At 42.2% G+C, this 22,128-nt stretch overlaps 1 protein-coding gene across 1 annotated transcript; it reads right to left on the minus strand.

Moving 5' to 3' along the window:
* Positions 1-1,123: 1,123 nt before the first annotated feature.
* Positions 1,124-17,434, minus strand: LOC308308731 (protein NLRC3-like; the record flags this gene model as incomplete). Its single annotated transcript, XM_080754185.1, has 7 exons — positions 1,124-1,698; positions 4,526-4,575; positions 5,131-5,283; positions 6,993-7,166; positions 11,649-13,524; positions 14,061-14,107; positions 17,310-17,434. The coding sequence occupies 7 exons, from the start codon at positions 17,432-17,434 to the stop codon at positions 1,139-1,141; spliced, it is 2,985 nt and encodes a 994-aa protein (XP_080610311.1). The 3' UTR covers positions 1,124-1,138.
* Positions 17,435-22,128: the final 4,694 nt, after the last annotated feature.

Below are 22,128 nucleotides of genomic sequence, written 5' to 3' on the forward strand. Positions count from 1 at the left end.
TGTGTGTGTGTGTGTGTGTGTGTGTGTGTGTGTGTGTGTGTGTGTGTGTGTGTGTGTGTGTGTGTGTGTGTGTGTGCGTGTGTGCGTGCGTGTGTGCGTGCGTGCGTGCGCGTGCGCACAGAATAACCCTCACAAAAAATTCCATTATCATTATTTCTTTAATGAACACAATTGGTAGCATTTAATGTAAGATATTAGTAAATATACATGAAAGGTTTGAAATAAATGTTTTACATTTTTAAATATTTTTTTCAGAACACTTCATTGGAGTTTCCATTATCAACACAACTTTACAATATTCATGTTTAAATGTTCTAGACCAGATGTTCTCACACTTGCTGGTCGCGACCCCCAAAATAATATTTGAACTGGGGACCCCCCAGAATAATCATAATCAGGTTTGAACTGGGGACCCCCACCCTGACAAACTGTAAATTGTAGGAGTTGAGGCATTACATTTGGTTAGACCAAGTTCCACGTTGCGAGTCATTGTGAGCTTGTAGATTGTCTATTTTCATAATATTTGCCCCTTTATGTTATTTGACAATTTGTCCAATGTTTGACCAGTTTATAGTTTGATTACTTTTAGAAGTGCTTTCATTGTCACTTCACTGTCATCTGGGGACCCCCTGGGGGTCCCTCTGATGGTCCCCAGATGGGGGTCCCTCTGGGGGTCCAGACCCACAGGTTGAGAACAAACCTTTTCATGTCAATCTGAGAGGTTTGTGCCAGGGACTACATTTTTACAAGATTCCTTGTTTGAAAATATAGCAGATCAACAAGCTCACAACGTACCACAGCGCGGTGAGTTGTGAACTTGTAGATCTGCTGTTTTCAATTTATACAGTAAATGGTTAAAGTGGTTACAGCGATTTTTACGCTATATACTTTATACTTGAATGTTGCTGGGGACCCCCTGGAACCCCCTCAAGGACCCATGGGGGTCCCCGGACCCCCACTTTGAGAACCACTGTATTCATGATATATAAATCTGTGCAATGTGTTAGACACACAGAGCCCCCCCCCCCCCCCCCCCATTGCTATGGAAACCAAACCATATTTATTCTGTAACCCCCCCACCCCCTCCCTCCACCTAATTATGACATACATTATGATACAACACCCTGTCTGTCTGTCCTCACACACTGTCTGTCTGTTTGTCCTCACACAGAGACACAGAGGAGTCAGGGTTAAACGCAAAGGCAGCATAGAGAGGTTCAGTAAATGTTGTCTGGACGGTGTAAAGGTGTGTCAATGTGTTTGAGGACACTTCATAGAAGGACAGAATCCCTTCAGGATGGTCCAGATACACTGCTACTCTGTTGGAGTCAGAGGGACGATCAGGAAGGAAAGTGTCCTTACTATTGTGTGAGGCAATGTATATGTTACCAGGGTTACCATCTGTACAGGCCAGTCTCCAGGACATTTTATTGAATCCAAGCCTACAGTCATCACCCTTTCCTTTCCTACTGATTCCTCTGTAGGTCACTCCTATATCAACCCTTCCACTCCTCTCTACCTCCCAGTAACAGCGTCCAGTCAGACCCTCTGTACACAGAACCTGGACCCGTCCATCAAACCTGTCTGGATGATCAGGATATGAATGACGCTGTTCCACCCGAGTCGCCTTCCGGTTGTTCTCAGACAGAGAGAGGACATCAAATGCTGTGTTTGTGTCCAGTGTGAGACGATGTGAATCTGATGAGAAAACAACACAGTAAACATAAAAATCTGAGTGACACACACACACACACATGTGCACACACAAACACAAGCACACGCGCGCACACACACACACACACGCACACGCACACGCACACACACACACACACACACACACACACACACACACACACACACACACACACACACACACAATCAGGAACAGGTGTGGTGTTTTTTTTTTTTTTTTGGGGGGGGGGGTGTTTATATGATATGGTTTCCATAGCGATGGGGGGAGGGGGGGGGGGGGGGTAGCACATTTAAACATGAATGTTGGTACAGATTTATTGATCATGAATACAGTGGTTCTCAGAGTGGGGTCTGGGGACCCCCAGGGGTCCTTGAGGGGGTTCCAGGGGGTCCCCAGCAACATTCATGTATATAGCATCAAAATCAGTGTAACCACTTTAAACATTTACTGTATATATTTGAAAATAAACGAGCTCACAACGAGCTGCATCGCGATGTGTTGTGAGCTTGTAGATCATCTATTTTCAAAATAATATCTTGGAAAAGTGGAGTCTCTGCCACAAACTTTTTTCAGATGGGAGTCTGTAACGCACACGCACGCACACACACACACACACACACACACACACACACACACACACACACACACACACACACACACACACACACACACACACACACACACTTTCCAAACATGTTCATATTTTTTCATATTTTTTTTCAAAAATAGCAGGTCTACAAGCTCGCAGCGTGGCACCAAGTGATGCTCTGTGATCTTGTAGATCTGCAGACCAAATGAGTTAATACAGCATCACACTCATTTGAACCACTTTATCCATATTTTACACGTTGGCTATTTAAATAGCCAACGTGTAAAACATGGATAAAGTGGTTCAAATGAGTGTAATGCTGTATTAAACATTTTGCTGGGGACCCCCTGGAACCCCCTAAGGACCTCTGGGGGTCCCCGGACCAAACTTTGAGAACCAATGCTATAACCACTTTAACCCTTCATCGACCATGCCTCCCAGGGCTCTATACTTGGTCTGCTCAGTTTCTCCCTCCACACGCCAAAATAGCCGATCTACAAGTTCAAAACATGTTGTAGCAGGATGTGTTGTAAGCTTGTAGATCTGCTATTTACGATGAACGTTCACGTATTAAGACATGTCCAACATTGGGACACAGGGTTTAAATGGTTAATGGTTCAAAGACGGTTCTTTGAGGAACCATTTGTGGTTGTGAGCTTGTAGATCTGATATTTTTCAGAGCCCTGAGGAACTCCAGTCAGTTTAAGTGTTTAACATATAGAATAAATATCATTAAAATAACGTTTTATTAATTAAAATCAGTTCCTGATTGCAGGTCTAATTAACCACTTGAACCCTAGTGAACCTATTCTGTATTCATAATTCTAAAACAGCAGATCTTCAAGCTCAAAACATGTTGCAATGCAACAAACACGACAGACAGACATTATTGTGAGGTTATAGATCGGCTATTTTCACTATATTTAGACATTTCTGTTTTATTGTTTTTTTATTTTTGGGGAAATGTTCTTCATTTCAATACAACAATGCATTGATAAAAAAATAAAAGTAATGTAGTTGTAATTTGTACTTTTTTATACTTGAGTATTTACTAGTAGATAGTTTGTCCACCATTAACCTCGCCTACCAGGCTTTCTCCCGGGAGAGAGCCTGGTGTTCGTTCACAACAGACCGTTTGGTTTCCGCCTAAAGCGCGGAAACCACTAGAAGAAGCGGCGTCGCTTTGATTTAGTTCCCCCCGTAGCCTACGTAGTCTTGCCAGTCGCTACGAGTTGGATTAAAAGATGCACATACCAAACGAATTTTTCGAAAGCAAAACTACGCCTCATCAAGGTGTTTATTAGGTCGGCCCTAAAAGTATGTCCTTGGGTGCAGGGGAATATTTTGGGTTAAAACTGAATCCGGTTGATAGTTCCGGCCAAAGTGTAGTCCGTCTAGGACTACAACATGACGTAAAGTGGTTTCCGCTCCCGACCGGATCAAACCCCGTAAAGTGAAGTGATCCCAGACTAGTCCACCACTGGTTGTCAGGACAGAAAAATGGAATAAATTCCTTCTCAAGACATTTCCTCACTAATGTGTTTGTAAAGATGTCTAGTAACACATTTCAAAAGGTTGAAACTCCCCTAGGGCAGCGGGAACAGCCACGCCCACTTTTCCTGCTCGTCACAAAGCCTTGTTTTGTGTGAGAATCTATATTTGTGGGAGCGTGTCAAATTAAAAAGTATCTTTATTAGTTTGTTGAATACTAGGAGACACTGCTCCTCAGGAGTCCAGATCACCTGGAGGTCCTCTGGTTCCTCCAGAGGTCCTCCTGGATGGAGTGGAGAAGTGGAGCAGGACTAGGGTGCACCTCACCTGGGTAGAGGGGAGCATGAGGTCCTGGGCTGTTCCCCCTTTCCCCTCTATGGATGTGGTCAGCAACACCACACTTCTCAACACTTTTTATCTGCTGAATAAGAGCTAAGCCTGTTGCCACTTCACACACTGATTGAACTGTGTTTTAAATGGTCTCTCTAGGGGGTCCTGAACCCCAGTTTGGGAACCACTGCCCTGGAGGGGGGTTGAATTTCAATGTGTTGGATTGTGTTACTAAACATTGCTGAAAGTTTTTATAATATCCTCTGAATACAAGGAGGGAGGGGCCAACAGAGTATAAAACAGTGTATAAAATGTCAATGTGACGGAAATACAGACAGAGAGACAGAGAGACAGACAGACAGACAGACAGACAGACAGACAGACAGACAGACAGACAGACAGACAGACAGACAGACACTCACATCTTTTAAGGAGTTGAGGTTTAATCCAGTGTTCTCCTGAATGATTCACACTGTAGGAAAGAGAACAACAATGAATCAATGTCTGACTGTCTAACACACTGTCTCCACTACCTGATATGGTCTGTTCCTTTTGGTATGAAACGCACACATGCACGGCCGCACGGCCGCACGGCCGCACGCGCGCACGCACGCACGCACGCACGCACACACACACACAGCTAGATATTCTTGAACACATGGATCATATAGGATCAAATGACCGTCTGGCTCTAATTGTCCCAGAGTAAAGACTGAACTGGTAAAAACAGTGTTTTGTTTTAGTGTCCAAACCTCTTGGAATGAACTACAGCTCACACTAAAGATCTGTTCTCCTAGAACACGGTGGGCAGTTTTTAATTACAGAGTTCCATACTGACTTTGATAAAGTGAGCCAAGGGACAAAACTTGAAACCAACTCTAAACATATTTTTAATTGAATTATAATTTTGAAATCTTTAAAAAAAAGAAGAAAAAAATGTGAAGCCCCCTCCCACCTGGCCAGCCAGTTCAACATTGTAAGGGAAACACTGCACTAACCAACATGGACACAGTCCAAGTCTACTCACTTCAGAGTCTCCAGTGCAGCAGAGAGCTTCTTCAGACCAGAGCCTCCTAAGTGGCTGAAGTTCAAGTCCAGCTGTTTCAGATGGGAGGGGTTGAAGGTCAGAGCTGAAGCCAGAGAAGAACAGCCTTCCTCTGTGAGCCCACATCCTGACAACCTGCAGAGAAATCCATATTTAACAAAGTGCTGTTGATGTTCAAGTAGAGATCCACATAGAGAGAAAACACACTATTTATTTACCTCAGGATCTGCAGTCTACACTCTTCACTCTTCAGTAGAGCAGAGAGTTGGTCCAGTTGTGATTCCTGAAGGCAGTTGAAACTGATGTCCAATTCTTTCAAATGGGAAAGATTAGATCTGAGAGCTGAGACCAGGATGTCAAATCCTGTCTGTGTGATGTGACAGCCAGCAAGTCTGTAATTAAAGATTACATCTGGATTGATTATCAGAGTTTTGGAGGAGGGACCAAAGAGATGAAAGAACAGGCAGGCAAGAATAATGTGAAGTAAATCATGGTTATTTTCCAACAGGAAGCTAACTGTATGACGTCTGAGATCATAGATGTCTTATGTTATAGACCAGGGATTTTCAAAGTGGGTGACGGGGCACCCTGGGGGGCCTCAGAATTATTTGATGATATTTGGAATTCAGCAATATTACAACATTAAAGGAGTAGTTCACCCCCAAAATGATTTTTTTTCTATTGATTACTCATGCCATGGAGAGTAGAGTTCAATAATATTTTTTGGTTTTTGTCACATTCCTAAGACAAAAATTTGATTTGAGTAAATTTACCCCCATTGATTCCGGATGGTGACCCGTTTCGAAACGGGTCACCATCCGGAACGAATGGGGGTACATTTATTGTTATCACACGTCTTAGGAATGCGAAAAAAAACAAAAAATATTATTGAACTCTACTCTCCATGGCATGAGTAATCAATAGAAAAAAAGTCATTTTGGGGGTGAACTACTCCTTTAATATCACTTCACTATGTGAACACCTGATTTGCACTGTAGATGAGTTATTTTTCTATCTACAGCCAACTCTTCACCAAAAATAGCAGATCTACAAGCTCACAACGTGTCGCGTTGTGAGCTTGTAGATCGGCTATTTTTTGGCGAACCTTCCCCCCAGAATAGGGCTGCTGGGGTTCAAGTGGTTAAACGTCAAGTATAAAGTTATTTTAAGTCTGTTCTGATGGAAACAGATATTTCTCTGTGACGTAGCCTACCGTATCTCAGGTGGAAAGATGTGCATATTTGCATCACTTATGTAAGATTCTAAAAATTAACAGTGTAGCTCAGGGGTGCCGTGGATGAAAAGGTTATTTACAGGGGTGACCTGCGTCAAAACAGTTTGAAAATCCCTGTTATAGACCACACAAGACTCACAAAATATGTCCACATATGGGCATTCCAAGTTATTGGCTTAATATTGATTATATGAGTGATCTCCATAGTCCATATACAGTATGGGCATTTTGTTGTTTCTATTCAGTGTGGGTTACCATGATATCAACCTTATTGACTAAATGAAACAGACAACAGACTGCTGGTGCTGGTGGGCTGGGGAACCAGCAAACCTTCCAGTCTGTGTTTACACCAGTTTGACACTCAATGATTGTGTAACTGGACGTGATAATTCCCTAGCAGCCATGATGGATCACATATTGTATTTACTGTACCGTATCATTGTGATGTGATGCCAGAGTGAGGACTAACCAACACAAACTCTGACCGCATCATGATTCTAGTCAGTGTGGGATACCATGATGTCAACTTAATGCACACTCCTCTTATTATAATAAAACAATAAATAATAAAACAGAAGTAATCTAAATAATGCTGGTTAATTAATCTGACCTCAGTATCTCCAGTTCACAATGTGGACTCTTTAATCCAGCAGAGATGAGTTCCATGAATGAATCCTCCACGTCGTTATAACTGAGATCCAATTCTCTTAGATGTGAAGGATTGGAGCTGAGAGCTGAAGACACAATTTCATAATCTGGTGTTTCGAGTCGACAGCCAACAAGTCTGTAAATGTAGAATATGTCAAAACAGAGATTATCAACACAGATTAGATCAAGTTCATGTTGAAGGAAAAACAAAAACATGCCCAAAATCATGAATAAACAATCAACCCCAAATTTGAATGACATGTTGAGGGTTGTATACTCAACACAGCGCTAAAAGCATTTACACTTAAACCAGGGGCGTCTAATGTGAACAAAATGTGAACGTACGTTGTGTGTGCGCAGGGGCGGTTTTTATAAACTGGGGGCTCCCCACAAAGGTAGTAAAAGATCCCCCCCCCCCATGAGCGCGCGTGAAAAATAGGTATGCGCGAAAAACAGTATGCGCGCGCGCGAAGCGCAGGAATTAAAAATGCCACCCTCCAACTCAATACCTATTCTGAAAAAGTGATGATTTAGCATGACAAGACAATGAACTTGACAAGACAATGAAGAGCAGAGGCAGAGGAAGCCTATTTGTTGTCATTATGGTTGGTTTTAAATACCTAACCACAATCATTTTGGATCTATTTTGATTAATTTAAGAAGAGTACAGTAAGGTAAGTAAGGTAATCAAAGGTATATAGAGTAGACCTATATGTATATTTTTATACAGGACATATTTGATGCAGGACAATAATTATTTTAATAACAATAAGGGAACATCAGTGAATAATAATACTTTAAAATTTATATTTTTACAATTTATTTTTAATTATTATTTTTCAAAATTTAGATAAAATAATTTGTTTTCTTAAAGGGATATTACACTTTCAAAAAACTTTTGGTCATTGTATGGTCTAATCAGGCTTGTATGAACACCCTGAACAGTTTTTAATTTGCTTCATTCAGTATTTAGATATTTGATGTAAATGTTACCAGCTCCAACACGCCCAGGCCCTCTCCACATACACACCCATTGTAACTTCAAACTCCATTTTAACCATGATAGATTCATTAAAAACACCCATTATTTTTTCTGGTGACTCATAATACCCTCCTAATACGTGAGCAGACCGTGTTTTTTCAATAACTTTTTTCATTTATTTTCAATAAAATATTATTGTATTTAATGTTTTCCATTTTCCCAAAGAATTATTAAAAATAAAAGAAAAAGGTTATTGAAAAAACACGGTCTGCTCACGTATTAGGAGGGTATTATGAGTCACCAGAAAAAATAATGTGTGTTTTTAATGAATCTATCATGGTTAAAATGGAGTTTGAAGTTACAATGGGTGTGTATGTGGAGAGGGCCTGGGCGTGTTGGAGCTGGTAACATTTACATCAAATATCTAAATACTGAATGAAGCAAATTAAAAACTGTTCAGGGTGTTCATACAAGCCTGATTAGACCATACAATGACCAAAAGTTTTTTTGAAAGTGGAATATCCCTTTAACATCATTAATTTTCAAGCCTAATATGTGTAATCTTTGAGTACAGTTTGGATATTGCACGTATGTACAGGAAATTCATAGAGAGACAAGAGAGAGCTGATCACTGATCAACATTCCAATCAATCAACTCAATTGTCGCCCAGCTGGTCTCTGTGTGAAATCTATTGACTCCAGTGAGCAGTTGGTCAATTCTTTAAAAAATCATAACTTTTGACAGGAATGGGCTAGAGACTTACTTTTTTTCCCTAAATGTACAGAATAATGAGCCCAGCCCCCTAGGGGCTCTACGAAGTTGCGTAGTCTGCGTAGAGCAAATGCCCGCCCCTGTGTGTGCGTCTTTAATGGTTATTTTATGTTCATAGGAGTTTTGTCATTCTAGGGTCAAGACCACTTGACCTTTGGTGTTTTGAGGTCACAAAGGTCAAATGCCAGGACAGGAAGGTCATCAAATAAAACAAAGATTTAAAGTCCACAGAAATAATTAACTCTTTTACTGCCATTAACTCTCCTACTGCCAGATTATTTATTTATTTATTGGGTCTGGTGACATCAAAAAGCGGCTTACCTTTGCGACGTTATAGTAGATAGACAGACATTTATTTTTTTATTTTTTTTATTTTTTTTTGATTGTGCAATAGTGCACAAGGTAAACAACACTTGACTATTTACTTTCAGGACTAAAGGTGGTTGCACACTGCTGCGTTTTTCATTGCGAAATGCGTTTTTCAGGGCAAGGAGAGAGAGAGAGATAGAGAGAGCAAGGGACCAAGTGGTGCGCGAAACGGTCGGCAGTGTGCAAACGTGATTGACACAACGTGAGGTTGATTTTTTTATTTGAGTGCTCCGAAATTCACTCCAATATTCGGCCCGAAAAACGCAGCAGTGTGCAACCAGCTTAATAATGAAGTTGTTGAATAATGGTTTTGTTTATTAAGTTGAGACCATATCATAATTGTTCTGCACACTGTGGCTGTGCATGCTGGTTTTTGGTGAGGGAGGATTCTCCTTGGTGACCAAGTGGAGCTGTTCATTGTGAACCCAATCCTAAGCCATCCTAAACCATCCTAAACCATCAACCCTGTGGGAAGACCTCACCTCATCCAGTTACAGTTGAGCCGTTTAAGGGGACGGTAGGAAAAAAACAAGAGACTACACAAGGAGTACTTTTTTATTTAATTTTTCTCTTCTGAGGGGATTTTTGGACTTTACTTTTTTTTTTACTCTGAGATCTCAGTTTGATTTTGGTTGGGCCCAACATTAATTAAGAGACTGCATTTTTGAAGGTTTAAGGTACCTAAGGTTGACTGAGTAATATTTTATGGTCCAGTGTACATTTCTTGTACACACATTTATTTTATTTGTTATCACATTTCATGTAAAGACCTTTCTGAGTCATAAAAAAGGAATATTGGAAAAAAAGAGGTGAACTAAAAGAAACTGAACAAAACCCATACATATAAATATTGTTTCTATTATACCTCCAAACACAGTGTCTGTGTGTGTTCTTTGTGTGCTGGAGATCTTAATGCTACTACCAATCTTCCTATTGAACCTAGATAACTTGGTGCATAGAACCCTGCATAGAACCCAGGGTTACGCACGCACGCACGCACGCACACACGCGCACACACGCACACACACACACACACACACACACACACACACACACACACACACACACACACACACACACACACACACACACACACACACACAATGACGTTTGATTGACGTCTTTAATCCACATAAATTGCATTGCTCCGGACATGTGAGCGTGTACTTTTTGAAGACACGTGCATGCGTGCGTGTGGGTGTTCTGCACAGACTCTGTGCAGACTGTAGGCATGGGTATAAGATGTGCAATGAACGTGTACATGATAACACACTGATAGCCAGGGTAGTGGTATTGATACAAAATGCCTGCTTTGCAATTCTTCTACATTCTGTAATTGTGTAGACTTCTTGTAAATTAAGTAATGAAAATGTTTAACAATAATTGAACTCTTGAGAGTGTAATATGAAACCAAATGGACCCGTAATGGTTTCATTTTATGTTCTCAAGAGTTGCAGATCTATAAGGGTCCATTTGGTTACCCTCCATCATTTAGCTGGGGACCACATGGAACCCCCTCAAGGACCTCTGGTGACAGTGGTGGTCCCTGGTTGAAGCTGGCACCAGATGATCAGATCATCCATGAGAGTATATTTTTATAAACGTCTGGTTGATGCACTGTTGTCTCCATTGTACCTCTATAAATGTGCCCAAAATAACCGATGTATAAGCTGTCGACATGCCATGATGCAGTGCATCATGGCACTGCACGACATGCATGCCATGATGAGTCTGTTTTTCGGCCCTCAACGAGCGCACAGAGAATTGCTGTAATGGAGCCGCCGTGGCAGAGATTATAATTGCCCTCTAGTTATAGAGGGTTAAACTAAATACAATGTTAAGGTATTTATTATTTTTGTTATAGAGGGTAATTACAATGTATTAATGTTTCTCTTTTACTGCCAAAGCTAGGCTAATCTTCTTGTCTGTTCAACGCCAACAAAACACTAACCTTGGAGATTTTATAGAATAACATCCCTCCATTACTTCCATCCGCTGTGTGTGTGTGTGTGTGTGTGTTTTTTTTTAAGATGCCTGCAAGTCGAAAAAAAAGAAGGAAAAAAAAGTGCAAAGATAGAGCCAGTGGAATGTGGCTTGCTTTCACCCAAAATCAACACATGGCAGAGGAAAGTAGATCCAGGGCCTCAAAAATTAAAAGAAAACCTTCCACGTGTGTGAGTGTGTGTCACATGACTTCAGGCTGTGTGCACTGTCGTTGCTATGGCAACTCACAGCCCGCAGACACCCACCATCCGTTCCATGGCTCAAATCAGGATTTGATGAGCGAGCGACACGTGACGAGCGCCCGTCATAGGCAGTAAAATAATTAATAGGAATATGCTTTTTATTAGCACATACACACTATAACACCAGTCACTATTTGAGACCTGATTATTATTGGACATTTTACATCCACCATCATTTCTACTTATAGTGTAGATGTGATGGTGGATTGATTCTCTTCTAATAGGTTTTCTATTCACATGACTACTAACCGAGCCTTTCTGGTGTTCCTCACAGCTGGGACCAGCCTGGATTTCCCCGATGAATCACACGTTCTGTATTTGTCCAGGTCCAACTCATCCAGAACCTCCTCTGACGTCAGCAGCATGCTGGCTAGAGCTGAACACTGGGAGAGAGTCAGTTGTGTCTTTGATCTGTCCCCTGACTCCAGGTACTGTTGGATCTCCTGATGCAGTGAGTGGTCGTTCATCTCCATCAAACAGTGGAAGATGTTGATACATCTGTCAGGAGAAATATCTGCATCATCAAATTCCATCTCCTTCAGGTTGTTGATGACTCTCTGGATGATCTCTGGACTGTTCTCTATCTGACCTAAGAGGAATCCTAACAGACTCTGGTTGGACTGCAGTGAGAGGCCATGAAGGAAGCGGACAAAGAGGTCCAGGTGACCATTCTTACTCTTTGAGGATTTTTCAAAGGCTCTCTTCAGGAAGTCTTCCAAGGTACTGACATCAACTCCCAGGAATGTCTTCAGTACCTTCATGTTCCTCTGTGTGTAACAGTGAATCAGGTAGACTGCAGCCAGAAACTCCTGGATGCTGAGATGAACAAAGCTGTAGACCTTTCTCTCAGATTGAACAGTCTCTTCTTTGAAGATCTCTGTGCATACTCCTGAGTACAGCGAGGCGTCATTCACATCAAGACCACACTCTTCCAGGTCTTCTTGGTAGAACATCATGCTACCTTTCTCCAGATGTTCAAATGCCAGCCTGCCCAGCTTCAGAAGAACCTCCCTGTCAGCTTCCATGAGCTGCTGTTGATTCTCCCTCTGGCGTTGCTTCTTTCTCTGTCTCTTGTTTGGTTTCTTTTTCTTGTCTTTATTCTTTACCTTGTGTGTATCGTCATACTTCAGATTCTTCCTCTTTGTCTGAACCCACAGGAAGTGGCTGTACATGGCAGTCTGGGTCTTGGGCAGCTTTTCTGTCTCATCTGTCTTCAACATGTCCTCCAGAACGGTAGCTGTGATCCAACAGAAGACTGGGATGTGACACATGATGTGGAGGCTCTTTGATGTCTTCACGTGTGAGATGATTTTGCTGGCCAGCTTCTCATCACTGAATCTCTTCCTGAAGAACTCCTCCTTCTGGGGGTCTGTGAACCCTCGTACCTCTGTCACCAAGTCAACATATGCAGGAGGGATCTGATTGGCTGCTGCAGGTCTGGTAGTTATCCAGAGGAGGGCTGAGGGGAGCAGATTCCCCTTGATGAGGTTTGTCAACAGCAAGTCCACTGATGATGTCACTGTGGCATCAGAGACGATGTCATTGTTGTTGAAGACATCAGAATCAATGTTAATGTTCGCGAATTTCAGCGGAAACCTGCTTTCATCCAGACCATCAAAGATGAAGCCAACCTTCCAGACAGCGAGCTGCTCTGCTGTGACCTTCTTTAATTCTGGGTGGAAACGATGGATCAGTGAGAGAAGACTGTGCTGCTCATCTCTGACGAGGTTCAGCTCCCGGAATGAGAAGGGAACCAGGAGAATGACATCTTGATTTTCCAAACCCCTTGCCCAGTCCAGAGTGAACTTACGCACAGAGAAGGTTTTTCCAATGCCAGCGATGCCCTTGGTCAGAACTCTTCTGTTGGGTTTATCTCTGCCAAGGAGGAGGGGCTTAAAGATGTCACAGCATTTGATTGGTTGGTCATGGAGGGTCTTCTTCTTGGAAGCTGTCTCAAGCTGCCAGACCTCATGTTGGTTATTAACCCCTTCACTCTCTCCCGCTGAGAGGTAGAGCTCTGTGTAGATGCTGCTGAGGGAGGGCACTTCAGTGACGTACGTCACACGATCAAGACGATTCAAACCGATCTTATAAACCTTTAAATGCTCCTGCGGACTGACACCTGCTATGAGAAGAGAATGAAGACATGTTAAACAAGTTAAAGTTAAATTATAACTTTACCTGCAATATAGCATACCATTAAAACTATTTCTTAAATACCCTCCAGAAAATCTACAATTCCTCAAAAAATTGTGAAAAAAGAAAGAAAAAACAGCAAAATAAATATCACTGGATCATTTGTTTTTGTCTAAATGTATGTTAATCATCAGTATTTGGACATTGATACAGGAATACAATGTGGACATTTAAGCTGGTTGCACACTGCTGCGTTTTTTGTTGCGAAATGCGTTTTTCAGGTCAAGGAGAGAGAGAGAGATAGAGAGAGCAAGGGACCTAGTGGTGCGCGAATGGGCGGCAGTGTGCAAATGTGACTGACATAATGTGAGGTTGATTTTTTATTCACCCGCTCCGAAATTCACCCCGATATTCGGCCCAAAAAACGCAGCAGTGGCAACCACCTTTAGTCTGATGATGTTTTCTGCTAAACATTTCATTAATTGATATGAAATGTTAATTAGTGTAAAATGTGTCCAGTCTTACTTTGTTCACTTGTGGTTTGACTGGATGTCTTCTGTTTAGGTGTGGTTCTGTGGAGATGAAGACAATATAATAGGCTATAGATAATAGATAGTTTAATATATCAATTAAATAATATTATGTAATTAACCACTTAAGACCTAGCCTCGCGTAGCCAGGCTTACTCATCTGCGAAGAGAAAAGCCTGGTGACAATAGAAGGCAGAAGACGTTCTGGGAGGGGGGGCTGAATTTTCCCCGAAGCTGTATTTTTTTCACAGTGCGGTGTTCCTGCAAACGTATTCCCTGCACGAAAAAATCTGGTCTACGTCTCCTGCTACGTCGGTTACGCTCGCAATAAACAATATACAAACAAAAACATTGATTCAAGCAATGTTACACCTATTAAGAGTGAGTTAAGAGCTACAATCTATTTTAGTTTTTTCGCTGGGGAATGTAAACAGACCCGCATCGCATGACGTAACGTCCGTTAAACGCAGCACTTCCGCTAGGAATTGTGGAACACACCGGAAGCCCTATTGTCTACAGGGTGCTTAAGACCTATATACATTGTCCTTCAATGAATAGCGCCGATATACAAGCTCACATGATGCCCTGTGTTGTGAGGTTGTAGATCTGCTTTTTTCACTATATTTTTGAAAGAATAGATGAACATGATACAAACACACAACCCAGTTGTACATAAATGTTCTTATATCAGTGTAGACTAGAGGTGTAATAGCTGTACATAGTCAACGCGTGTGTGTGTGTGTGTGTGTGTGTGTGTGTGTGTGTGTGTGTGTGTGTGTGTGTGTGTGTGTGTGTGACAGCATGCCATTCATCTGAAAGAGTGTCTCTGACCCCTGTGTCTCAGGGCTATGTTCCACTAGCACCAATAAGACTTCCGGTTGCCGTGCACTTTTCAACATCATCTGTGAAATTGTAAAAATCAAAAAAGTGTTTCTGCATTTTCATTCCCTCACAGACAGCTCAGTTCAACCTTTGCTTTCAACTGAGTAGGAGTGCAGTGGCGGCTCCAGGGAATTGTGACTGGGGGGGCTGATGAATTTTGCCAAGTAACAATAATAAAAACTAGATTCTCTCGCTTAGTGTACAGATAACTGGTATCATAGAGACAAGTATAATGGAGAGAGGGCGAGATCATTTAGCGACCTCCAACCGGGCTGCAACCTGGTCGGTAGTTTTCAGCGACCGGGTCGCTAAATCTACCGACCAGGCCGGTAAATCTACCGACCGGGTTGCTAAGTCCACCGACCGGGTCGCTAAATCCACCGACCGGGCCGGTAAATAACCGTCCGGGCCGGTAAATAACCGTCCGGGTCGCTAAATCTACCGACCGGGTCGCTAAATCCACTGACCGGGTCGCTAAATCCACCGACCGGGTCGCTAAATCCACCGACCGGGTCGCTTATCCACCGACTGGGCTGCTAACCCAAACCCAAACCCTAACCCTAACCCTAAGCCTAACCCTAAATCACCGACCGGGTCGCTAAAGCTAAATCTACCGACCGGGTTGCTAAATCACCGACCGGGCCGCAAAATCACCGACCGGGTCTCTAAATCTACCGACCGGGTCGCTAAATCTACCGACTGGGTCGCTAAATCTACCGACCGGATTTTGCAGCCCGGTTGGTAGATTTAGCGACCCGGTCGGTAGATCTAGCGACCTGGTCGGTGATTTTGCAGCCCGGTTGGTAGATTTAGCGACCCGGTCGATAGATTTAGCGACCCGGTCGGTGAAAACTACCGACCAGGTTGCGACCACGTCTGAGGTCGCTAAATGATCTCTCTCCTACTGGTATGATGTTATGGTATGGTTTGCATGAAAGTCAATCAACTGTCTTTCAAATATTTATATTGTATGTATTTATTCCATAAATACTAGTCCTGTGCCTGGGGGTATTTGAGTATTTGAGTGCACAGTATATGAGGGAATCACTTTCCATCACAGACCTAAAATCTAGTTTTGCTTACATGATGAATCCACCTAAATAATCACAGAATGGGGTGTAGTGGTGGAGGGGATTGGGGACTGAGCATTGGTTAGACCTCCTGTTGGTCCGGCCAGGTTAACACTCACCAGGTTAGCATTCACCAGCGTCGGCAGGTTAGCATTTCACCAGGTAAGCATTCACCAGCGTTAGTTTTACTGCAGAGGTTAGGGTTCGGGTTAAGGTTAGGTTTAGGTTATGGGATTGTTTTAATGCCAATATTAATTCAGATTCGTACTTTGCCTTTTTTTGTGAAAATTACACGTAAACTTTGTAATTAGATATAAGTATCCGTGGGGGGGTGGGGGGGTGGGCAAAGTACGAATGTCACTGTTCTGTTCTGTTTTTTTGGCTGCTTCTCAATGAAAGAGTGGTTAGCTTCGCTCAAAAAAACATATTGCAGGGATTTACTTCATTTCCCTAACCCCATCTCAAAGCCAATATTTTGGCAATGGAAAACCTCAGACTAAGATAATGTGGAGTCCAAGGATCAAGATTTCATAAGCGCTTTCAGGTATAATTTCTTCCCTTGCGGGAATGTCCGTGTAGAATTTCACGGAAATCACACTGTGTTCATGATTTGAGGCGCCCGACATATCCGCTTGGTTTAATGACTATAGAAATACTGTGTACGGATTTGCCTTCAGCCAGTCATGCACGCACGCACGCATGCATGCACGCACGCACACACACTTTCAAGTATCATTTCTTCCTCTGCCTAATGGGAAAGTGCGTGCAAAATTTCACAGAAAGATTTGTGGCATTTTGTTCAAAACGGAGCACTGCAAACTTTAGAAGCCAATCTTAGCCAATCAGGATGGAATATGAAAAATCTGACAAATCCGTTTGGTTTAATCACTATAGATATAATGTGTACTGGTATTAGTACAAAATCTGGGAGCACTGTCAAACTAAATGTTTGACAGTGCTCTGACATCCAGGGAGTGTGTGTACTGTTTCGCTGCGACACATGGACACACACACACACACACACACACACACACACACACACACACACACACACACACACACACACACACACACACACACACACACACACACACACACACACACACACACACACACACGGACGGACGGACGGACGGACGGACAGACGGACAGGGTGCAAAACAGTCTCTGCCATGCCTTCAGCCTAGAGAGGACTAGTGCTTTTCTAAGTACCCACAGTCGCACAAGTTTTGTATGTAGATCACTTTGTTGTGTTATATTGCTGTGTATATTGTAAAGGAGGATTCACTTACTCTGTGTGTGGAGGTCCACTGAAGTCAGGAGGTGCCCATCTAGAATGGTCACTCTTCATAGACACAAGGCTGGGTGTTGGAGACTCTGATCTGTGAGGTTTGGCAGAACACTGACTTACATCCATCTCTAGGTCTTTATTAAACCTGTCAGGGTTACAGTCAATGAAATAGCTCATCTCTAGGTCTTTATTAAACCTGTCAGGGTTACAGTCAATGAAACAGATCATCTCCAGGTCTTTATTAAGCCTGTCAGGGTTACAGTCAATGAAATAGATCATCTCTAGGTCTTTATTAAACCTGTCAGGGTTACAGTCAATGAAATAGATCATCTCTAGGTCTTTATTAAACCTGTCAGGGTTACAGTCAATGAAACAGATCAATAAATATGCGTTTGTTAATACGGTATTTATCATAAATGATTCATGCTCTTTGTATTGCTTATTTATTGATATAATCTAGAATCCACGTTGAACCTGGACATGTCATTATAGGTCTCATTAAAAATAAAATAGCAGATCTACAAGCACAAAGCATCACAATGCAATGTATTGTGAGCTTGTAGATCTGTTCCTTTTGGTACTTTTGCGTGACACTGTCAGGTTGTGTGTGTGTGTGTGTGTGTGTGTGTGTGTGTGTGTGCGTGCGTGCGTGCGTGCGTGCGTGCGTGCGTGCGTGCGTGCGTGCGCGTGTGTGTGTTTTATTACCACAACCACTGATGGGTAATGCATGCAGTTTACTATGACACGGTTCTATCCAGTGGAGCTTGACTCATAATCATCAAAGTTGACATTATTTGATTTGGTATAAAATCACCTCTAGGCAGAACACAGCCAATGTATTCTGTGGATGTATGAATCAAATATGGAAGGATGTTGTCATGCTAAAATACTGAGTGCCAGACAGTGGTGAAAGTAGTTTGAAATTCTTGCCGGAACTGTCCCAAAATAAAAATTGGGAGGCTCTAACCCCCCAAAACCCCTGAAATGCATAGAAAACTGCATTTTGGCATAGTTATACACACAATAAAAACACTACAGGTCCTACACCTGAAAGGCAACGGCATTACACTAACTGTAACATGAAACATGATTGAAATCCTAAAGGAAATAGGCCTATCTATAATAAGACTCTTCATATTGTTCATTGTTCCATACAGAAGGGTAAGCAGTAGGGCTAGCAGAATCACCTAAGATAAGATAAGATGTTTATGGTCACTGTACAACAACATTTTGTTTAGTATATCCACATAAACACAGTAGCAGCATCAACAAAGAAAGAAATGATGATAGATCAACATTATTCTATTCTGTCACCATATCCTGCTCTCTTATTTGTTGTCTCCCCAGGCCCCCACACACATGTAAAGCATGTTTGAAAGCTCTATATACATTCCAGAAAATATAATATATTATTATTAATATTATTATAACCAGTTATCTAAAGTAACTAAGTAGTCTACACTAAAGTAATGTATTTAAGTACAGGTTTTAAGTATAGCCTAGCCTACTTTACTGGGGTATTTCCAAAGATGCAGAATAGAATCATTTTGGTCTATTCTGCAGCTTAATGCAGGCACCATGGCAGGCACAGTGCCACAGACACGACGAGTCTCTCCTAGAGATGGGATTTATGGCTCTTTGAAGTGAGCCGGATCTCTAGGATCCGTTCCTTTCAAAGAGCCGTTCAAAAGACTGGCTCATTCGAAGGAACGGCTCCCTACTGTGAACCGAATCCTATATCGTTCATTTCAAAGAGCCGTTCAAACGACTTGATTCGTTCACGAACGTCCCACCTCTACCCGCTCCGTGTCAAACACTGAAACAAACCGAATCGATTACACTGACCTACACAAAGTTCAAACCCACGGGAATAATTTAGAAGCACTTTATCAGAAAATATAGTCTAACTAGTAACACTTGTGTAGCCTACTGTATGTTAATCTGACTTTAGTATAGGCTATTGTTTTCTTCCTGGACGTGCGTTTGTGGCAGGTTATTTTTAACATGGGATTTTTGACAGCTGGCTTCTCCCTTTCTTAACGGAACTCTGTTCCGGCCCCAAATGTTTTAACGGAACGGGGGTTCCGGCCGTTCCGGCTCACTTTCACCACTGGTGCCAGACCACAATGTCTGTTCAGTAGTTTGATAACAACTAAATGATGTGTTGTATTCTGTGTTTTACATTCTGACCTGGGATCAGTAGAGTGGTGTCCATCTTTGAAGTGAATAGGTCTACCCATGGACCTGTCACTCTTCATGGAGACACAGCTGGGTACAGAAGACCCTGCTCTCTGCTGATGGACCCTGAGAGAAACAGAGGATCAACATGATTTTAAACAGCCGTTGACATTAAGTGTTGCCCCTGGCAGGTAAATAAAACTTTCATGCCAGTGTAGTTTGCTTTCAGGTTGCACGACGGGGCAAGTGCTTGTTTAAGAGGGGACGCAACAACCGTCTATAAACACACCACCAGATATCTGTCTAATCACTTGAACGTGGCCAGAGCGCTCTGTCTTCTGGTTAGGGTTGGGTATCGTCATCGATACTTTTAATGGTATCGATCGCATAACTTCGATACTATCGAGTATCGGTTCACGTAAAAACGAACGATACCTTGTTTCGATACTCTTGAACACACCCCTGGCCGGTCGCATCTGTAACAGTTGGGCTACTGAAAGTTTAATGACTGCTTTAGTAGGCTACACTCGTTACTGTGAAAATAGCCGACAATAGCCTATAATGTTTATTATTATGATGATTATCCAACGTCTATACTCTCCACTCCGCCACACTGTGTGATCATCATTATCGTAGACCCTAGCAATAGCCTAGCTGCAAAAAGTATGTGTATATTCTATTGTAGACAAACACTATAATTATAAATATACATAGCCAATTACTCTACTACTAGGCCTACTTAACATGAAAATGGCTGAATAACTGGCTTATTAATAACCTATTGTGGTGTGTAAAATAGCCCATAGAAAAAGGCAAATAATAATTATAATAATAATAAATAAAAAGTATTGAAAATGGTATCGAAAAAGGTATCGTATCAATTCCCAGGTATCGAAAAAGGTATCGTTTCAAAGGTGAACGATACCCATCCCTACTTCTGGTCTGTGGAATGTAAAATAAGAGCACTGTTTACCTACAGTATAATGTGCTGGTTTAACTGAACTTTGCAACGCAACGGAGCAGCAGTCAGATAATCGACATCCCCCTGGTCAGCTGCTGACTAAACTGACCCTCGATGACGTTTATCTGGAGCTCTTTGAGAGGACCACTGCTGGAGAGAGGTGTCCTGTAGCAGAGTGGGGTGGGATGCCTGTCCAGACTCCACATCTGTTTGGTGACTACTATAGAAATACTGTGTACCGATTTGCCTTCAGCCAGAAACACACGCATGCACGCACTTTCAAGTATCATTTCTTCCTCGGCCTAATGGGAAAGTATGTGCAAAATTTCACAGAAATCACACACTGCGTTCATGATTTGTGGCATTTTGTTCAAAACGGAGCACTGCAAACTTTAGAAGCCAATCTTAGCCAATCAGCATGGAATATGAAGAAATCAGTTTGGTTTACTGTCAAACTAATTGTTCTGCAAAAGTCAGCCTCCCGGTGGTGCTATGACAGGCCGATTGTCCAGAGGTTCTGCTCTGATATCTAGGGATGTACAGTTTCGCTGCGATCGGGCAAACGCTGCGACCGACCGACCGACCGACCGACAGACAGACAGACAGACAGACAGACAGACAGACAGACAGACAGACACACAGACACACAGACACACAGACACACACACACACACACACACACACACACACACACACACACACACACACACACACGGATGGAGGGACGGACGAACGGACGGACGGACGGACGGACGGACGGACCGGGTGCAAAACAGTCTCTGCCAGTCTCCTTCAGCCTCGTGAGGACTAGTGCTTTTCTAAGTACCCAAAGTCGCAGGAATTTTATACATGTAGGTCACTTTGTTGTGTTATATTGCTGAACTCTGACTTACATCCATCTGTAGGTCTTTATTAAACCTGTCAGTGTTACAGTCAATGAAATAGATCATCTCTAGGTCTTTATTAAACCTGTCAGGGTTACAGTCAATGAAATAGATCATCTCTAGGTCTTTATTAAACCTGTCAGGGTTACAGTCAATGAAATAGATCATCTCTAGCGCTCTGTCTTCTGGTTAGAGTTGGGTATCGCCATCGATACTTTTAATGGTATCGATCGCATGACTTCGATACTATCGAGTATCGGTTCACGTAAAAACGAACAATACCTTGTTTCGATACTCTTGAACACACCCCTGGCCGGTCACATCTGTAACAGTTGGGCTACTGAAATTTTAATGACTGCTTTAGTAGGCTACACTCGTTACTGTGAAAATAGCCGACAATAGCCTATAATGTTTATTATTATGATGATTATCCAACGTCTATACTCTCCACTCCGCCACACTGTGTGATCATCATCATCGTAGACCCTAGCAATAGCCTAGCTGCAAAAAGTATGTGTATATTCTATTGTAGACAAACACTATAATTATAAATAGCCAATTACTCTACTACTAGGCCTACTTAACATGAAAATGGCTGAATAACTGGCTTATTAATAACCTATTATGGTGTGTAAAATAACCCATAGAAAAAGGCAAATAATAATTATAATAATAATAAATAAAAAGTATTGAAAATGGTATCGAAAAAGGTATCGTATCAATTCCCAGGTATCGAAAAAGGTATCGTTTCAAAGGTGAACGATACCCATCCCTACTTCTGGTCTGTGGAATGTAAA

This window comes from Nannobrachium achirus (genome assembly GCF_963921795.1).
Source record: "Nannobrachium achirus genome assembly, chromosome: 23".
Taxonomy (NCBI): domain Eukaryota; kingdom Metazoa; phylum Chordata; class Actinopteri; order Myctophiformes; family Myctophidae; genus Nannobrachium; species Nannobrachium achirus.